A 6,764-nucleotide genomic window follows, 5' to 3' on the forward strand; every position below is an offset into this window, starting at 1 on the left:
AGCCTTCACTGTCAAATGAGAGCTCAGAGCTGAGGGAGAAGACTGACAGCTCTGCCTCAGTAGTGACTCCTGTTACACAATTACACATTCGGCTCTGGAGGCAGGCGGCCTCTGTGTTCTCAGGGAACTTCATCAATATTGTGACACTCTGACATGTGTCAGCCACAGGGTTCTCTGGGGCTCTTTCTCTGCGGATTCTTGTGAAGCTGGAAAAATTAACCTCCCATCCTGGACAGTCTGAGTGATGGCCTGCCCAGAGGCAGGAGGGTAAAAGGGTCAAAGTGGCAGAGACCTCAGATAACCCAGTTGGTGCTAGTGATAAAGATCCCACTTGCTAATGCAGAAGACATAAGAGACATGGGTTTGATCCTGAGGTTGGTAAGATTCCCTGAAGGAGGGCATGGCAACCCACTCCAGTATTCTTGCCTGGAGAATACCATCGATAGAGGAGCCTGGGGGGATACAGTCCATATGGTTGCAGAAGAGTCAGCTATGACTTAATCGACTTAACACACACATACACACACACACACACACATATATGTATATGTATATGTGAGTGTGCATGTATGTATGGGGATATATATATATGTACTTATATGTATATGTGTATGTATATACATATATGTATATATGTATAATGTTGGTCTATGAAAATATCATCTCTTAACCTGATCTTCTGTAATTATCATTAAAAGTCCAATGGAGGTAAAATGTCTGTGGAAAATGAAAGCAAAAATACCAATGAAGATTTGATTAGCCCTTTTGTCCTATGAATTGTGGAACATTTTGACTTGCAGCACTGGTTTGAATGTGAATGAAGGTTTGTAATAGGTCAAGTCATTACACTGAACACTGATTTCTCCGGCATTCAGTTCAGTTCAGTTCAGTCATTCAGTTGTGTCCAACTCGTTGTGACCCCATGGACTGCAGCACATCAGTTTGCCCTGTCCATCACCAACTCTCGGAGCTTGCTCAAACTCATGTCAATTGAGTTGGTGATGCCAAGCAACCATCTCATCCTCTGTCATACCCTTCTCCTCTAGTCTTCAATCTTTCCCAGCATTAGGGTCTTCTCAAATGAGTCAGTTCTTTGCATCAGGTGGCCAAAGTATTGGAGTTTTAGCTTCAGTATTTCCAATGAATACTCAGAATTGATCTTTAGGATGGACTGGTTGGATCTCCTTGCTGTCCAAAGGACTCTCAAGAGTCTTCTCCAACACCACAGTTCAAAAGCATCAATTCTTTGGTGCTCAGCTTTCTTTTTTTTTGGCGTGAAGTGTGCATTTTATTCATCACTTGGGCAACTCAAAATTGCCATCTCCCCCCTGTGCGCCCCATTGATTTCAAGGTGACAAAGGAACTGGTGGTGAGTCTGAGCTGTTTTACCTCACAGACCACAGCTGCCAGATCATCTGTTGTGGAGGTCACATCGTTCACTGCCCCTTGGATCCCTCTTCTCCAGGCTGTCCTCGCAGCAGGAAGCTGTCCAGTGTAGGCGCGGAGCCGGCCCCTCCCCGGTTCTCCCCTCTGTCAGCCTATGTGGCATTTCCACCTATGTCTCCTCTGTGCTCAGGGCCGTCACTGGCTGTCACATATGTGAACATCAACCCCCAGTTCCTTCAAACCATGGCAGCGCCACCCCGATGCCTGTGACGATGGAATCCCCTCTGGTTCCGGCTCTCGCGATCCTTTCTGTAAGAGCTGCTCTGCCTTAAACAATGGGGTCCCCAAATGTGCAGCTCTCCTCGATGGCCAGGTTGTAACGGGCGCCCTCCCCACCTTTGTAGGTGCTGGTCACGATCCGCATCCAGCCGTGCTCACCCCATGGTTCGCCCCACGAGTTCCGGACAATCCAGTACTCTGTGCCGTCGCTGACACCCCAACCGGCCACGGAGACGATGTGGTTTATATAGGCTTGCTCATTGTATTCGGAGTAGATGCCGCCAGTGTAGTTAGACATCTTGTTTGTTGCCATTATGCCACAGCTGATGGGGCCATTGGCGTAGATTTCTGCCATCATCTTCTGCCTCCCTGAAAGGGAGCCGTAGTCACCGACCTTCCAGAGGGTGTAGTTCTGGATGACATGGCACTCTTTGAATTCAGTGCAAGTCCCGCACTGGTTAAACTTGTCACACTCTTGGTCCTTAGCCTGGTAGTTGTTGCAGGTCTCATCGGGGATGCCGTGCCGGTGGGCATACTCCCACACCGGCAGGTCGTTGCCCCCCTCGCAGGAGCCGGCGTCGCCGCAGTCGATCACATGCTGCACGGACAGCAGTGTGGACGGCCTCGCCCTCTTCCTCTTGATGTTGATCCGGTCCGCCATGGCACTGGTGCTGCCATGCGCCCAGCAGGAGCCGCAGTACTGGGGGATGTGCTGGTTTCTGGTGACACTGGCGTAGTTGACCCCATTCACGTTGCGCCAGTCCCAGCTCTTGGGGAGATCCGACGGGGACAGGTACTCATGAGGCCGGGGGTACGTCCTGCGCCCCAGCTGGGTGAGCTGGTCCCCCCGCAGAGGCCGGTAGCAGCCGCGGCCCGGGCGGAAGTGGAGGCCGGCCCGCGCCGCCCCCGCCAGCAGCAGGAGCAGCAGCAGCGGCGGCACCAGCGGCCCGGACGACGCCATGGCTCCCTCGCCGGTGCGATCGGACCCGACTCGGATCCTAACTCGGATCTCGCGCCGGTCACCCCTCCGCTGCTCAGCTTTCTTTATAGTCCAACTCTCACATCTATACATAACTACTGGAAAGACCATAGCCTTGACTAGATGGACTTTTGTTGGCAAAGTAATGTCTCTGCTTTTTAATATGCTGTCTAGGTTGGTCATAACTTTTCTTCCAAGGAGTAAGTGCCTTTTTATTTTATGGTTACAGTCACCATCTGAAGTGATTTTGAAGCCCAGAAAAATAAAGCCTGTCACGGTTTCCATTTCTTCTCCATCTATTCGCCATGAAGTGATGGGACCAGATGCCATGATCTTAGTTTTCTGAACGTCGAGTTTTAAGCCAAATTTTTCACTCTCCTCTTTCATTTTTGTCAAGAGGCTCTTTAGTTCTTCTTTGATTTCTGCCATGAGGGTGGTATCATCTGCATACCTGAGGTTATTAACATTTCTCCCAGCAATCTTGATTCCAGCTTGTGCATCATCCAGCCCAGCGTTTCTCATGATGTTCTCTGCATATAAGTTAAATAAGCAGGGTGACAATATACTGTCTTGATGTACTCCTTTTCCTATTCGGAACCAGTCTATTGTTCCATGTCCAATTCTAACTGTTGCTTCCTGATCATCACACAGGTTTCTCAAGAGGCATGTCAGGTGGTCTGGTATTCCCATCTCTTTCAGAATTTTCCACAGTTTATTGTGATCCACACAGTCAAAAGCTTTGGTATAGTCAATAAAGCAGAAGTAGATGCTTTTCTGTAACTCTCTTGCTTTATCAATGATCCAGCAGATGTTGGCAATTTCATCTCTGGTTCCTCTGTCTTCTCTAAAACCAGCATGAACATCTGGAAGTTCATGGTTCATGTATTGCTGAAGCCTGGCTTGGAGAATTTTGAGCATTACTTTACTAGTGTGTGAGATGAGTGCAATTGTGTGGTAGTTTAAGCATTCTTTGGCATTGCCTTTCTTAGGGACTGGAATGAAAACTGACCTTTTTCAATCCTGTGGCCACTGCAGAGTTTTCCAAATTTGCTGGCATATTGAGTGCACTTTTACAGCATCATCTTTTAGGATTTGAAATGACTCAGCTGACATTCCATCACTTCCACTAGCTTAGTTTGTAGTGATGCTTCCTAAGGTCTACTTGACTTTGCATTCCTGGATATCTGGCTCTAGGTGAGTGATCACATCATCGTGATTTTCTGGATTGTGAAGATCTTTTTTGTAGAGTTCTTCTGTGTATTCTTGCCACCTCTTCTTAATATCTTCTGCTTCTGTTAGGTCCCATTTCTGTTCTGTATTGAGCCCATCTTTGCAAGAAATATTCCCTTGGTATCTCTGATTTTCTTGAAGAGATCTCTAGTCTTTCCCATTCTATTGTTTTCCTCTATTTCTTTGCATTGATCACTGAGGATGGCTTTCTTATCTCTCCTTGCTATTCTTTGGAACTCTGCATTCAAATGGGTATATCTTTCCTTTTTTCCTTTGCTTTTAGCTTCCCTTTTTTCACAGCTATTTGTAAAGCCTCCTCAGACAGCCATTTTGCTTTTTTGCATTTCTTTTTCTTGGGGATGGTCTTGCTCCCTGTCTTCTGTAGAATGTCATGAACCCCCATCCATGGTTCATCAGGCACTCTGCCTATCAGATCTAATTCCTTGAATCTATTTCTCACTTCCACTGTATAATCATTAGGGATTTGATTTAGGTCATACCTGAATGTTGTAGTGGTTTTCTCTACTTTCTTCAATTTAAGTCTGAATTTGGCAATAAGGAGTTCATGATCTGAGCCACAGTCAGCTCCTGGTCTTGTTTTTGCTGACTGTATAGAACTTCTTCATCTTTGGCTGCAAAGAATATAATCAGTCTAATTTTGGTGTTGACCATCTGGTGATGTCCATGTGTAGAGTCTTCTCTTTTGTTGTTGGAAAAAGGTGTTTGCTATGACAAATGTGTTCTCTTGGCAAAACTCTATGAGCCTTTGCCCTGCTTCATTCTGTACTCCAAGGCCAAATTTACCTGTTACTCCAGGTGTTTCTTGACTTCCTACTTTTGCATTCCAGTCCCCTATAATGAAAAGGACATCTTTTTTTAGGTGTTAGTTCTAGAAGGTCTTGTAGATCTTCATAGAACCATTCAACTTCAGCTTCTTTAGCATTACTGGTTGGGGCATAGACTTGGATTACTGTGATATTGAATGGTTTGCCTTGGAAATGAACAGAAATCATTCTGTCATTTTTGAGATTGCATCCAAGTACTGCATTTTGGACTGTTTTGTTGACTGTGATGGCTATTCCATTTCTTCTAAGGGATTCCTGCCCACAGTAGTAGATATAATGGTCATCTGAGTTAAATTCACCCATCCCAGTTCATTTTGTTTACTGATTCCCAGAATCAAAGGAACATTCTAGATTCCTATTCAATATTGCTCTTTACAGTATCGTACCTTGCTTCCATCATCAGTCATATCCACAACTGGGTGTTGTTTTTGCTTTGGCTCCATCTGTTCATTCTTTCTGGAGTTTTTTTCTGTACTGATCTCCAGTAGAATGTTGGGCACCTACTGACCTGGGGAGTTCATCTTTCAGTGTCCTTCCTTTTGCCTTTTCATACTGTTCATGGGGTTCTCAAGGAAATGATATTGATGTGGTTTGCCATTCCCTTCTCCAGTGGACCACATTTTGTCAGAACTCTCCACCTTGACCCATGTAGGACGAGTCCAGTAAACTTCCAGATGTTCAAGCTGGATTTAGAAAAGGCAGAGGAACCAGAGATCAAATTGCCAACATCTGCTGGATCATCAAAGAAGCAAGAGAGTTCCAGGAAAACATCTACCTCTGCTTTATTGACTATTGCAAAGCCTTTGACTGTGTGGATCACAAAAAACTGTGGAAAATTCTTCAAGAGATGGGAATACCAGACCACCTGACCTGCCTCCTGAGAAATCTGTATGCAGGTAAAGGAGCAACAGTTAGAGCTGGACATGGAACAATAGACTGGTTCCAAATTGGGAAAGGAGTACGTCAAGGCAGTATATTGTCACCCTGCTTGTTTAACTTATATGCAGAGTACATTATTCAAAATACCAGGCTGGATGAAGCACAAACTTGAATGAAGATTGCCAGGAGAAATATCAATAATCTCAGATATGCAGATGACACCACCCTTATGGCAGAAAGTGAAGAAGAACTAAAGAGCCTCTTGATGAAAGTGAAAGAGGAGAATCGAAAAGTTGGCTTAAAACTCAACATCCAGAAAACTAAGATGATGGCATGTGGTCCCATCACTTCATGGCAAAAAAATCGGGAAACAGTGGAAACAGAGACAGACTTTGTTTTTGGGGGCTCCAAAATCACTGCCAATGGTGATTGTCACCATGACTTTAAAGGGTACTTGCTCCTTGGAAGAAAGTTATGATCAACCTAGACAGCTTATTAAAAGGCAGAGACTTTACTTTGCCAATCAAGTTCCATCTAGTCAAAGCTAATGTTTTTCCAATTGTCATGTATGGATGTGAGAATTGGACTATAAAGAAAGCTGAGCGCTGAAGAATTAATGCTTTTGAACAGTGGTGTTGGAGAAGACTCTCGAGAGTCCCTTGGACATCAAAGAGATCTAACCAGTCCATTCTAAAGGAGATCAATCTTGAATATTCATTGGAAGGACTGATGCTGAAGCTGAAACTTCAATACTCTGGCCACCTGATGCAAAGAACTGATTCATTTGATAAGACCCTGATGCTGCGAAAGACTGAAGGCAAGAGGACAAGGGGACAACAGAGGATGAGATGGTTGGATGGCATCACCATCTCAATGACCATGAGTTTGTGTAAACTCCGAGAGTTGGTGATGAACATGGAGGCCTGGCATGCTGCAGTCTATGGGATAGCAAAGAGTTGAACATGACTCAGTGACTGAACTGAAGCTCAAAGAGGGCAGGCACTCCCTTGTCAAAGCCATTTTCCTGTCACCTAACACCACAGTTGATTTTACAGATACTAAGTAAATGTTACTTGACCATTCTGCATACCTACAGTATTTCATTTGGAGGCAGTTTCCTCATGTACTGAGAAAGGGACAAATGAAGTCCATTTGATCCTTTTTCA

The 6,764-nt window shown here is 45.0% G+C and overlaps 1 protein-coding gene across 1 annotated transcript; it reads right to left on the reverse strand.

Annotated features, from left to right (window-relative positions):
- Positions 1-1,354: 1,354 nt before the first annotated feature.
- LOC133062586 (cathepsin Z-like) lies at positions 1,355-2,641 on the reverse strand. Its single transcript, XM_061151786.1, has one exon. It carries the CDS (start codon positions 2,624-2,626, stop codon positions 1,715-1,717), a length of 912 nt encoding a protein of 303 aa, XP_061007769.1. The 5' UTR covers positions 2,627-2,641; the 3' UTR covers positions 1,355-1,714.
- Between the last annotated feature and the right edge of the window lie 4,123 nt (positions 2,642-6,764).

Source organism: Dama dama, chromosome 9, assembly GCF_033118175.1.
Source record: "Dama dama isolate Ldn47 chromosome 9, ASM3311817v1, whole genome shotgun sequence".
Lineage (NCBI taxonomy): Eukaryota > Metazoa > Chordata > Mammalia > Artiodactyla > Cervidae > Dama > Dama dama.

Coding starts and splice junctions, on each gene's coding strand:
- LOC133062586 (XM_061151786.1), bottom strand. CDS start 2,626: ATGGCGTCGTCCGGGCCGCTGGTGCCGCCGCTGCTGCTGCTCCTGCTG.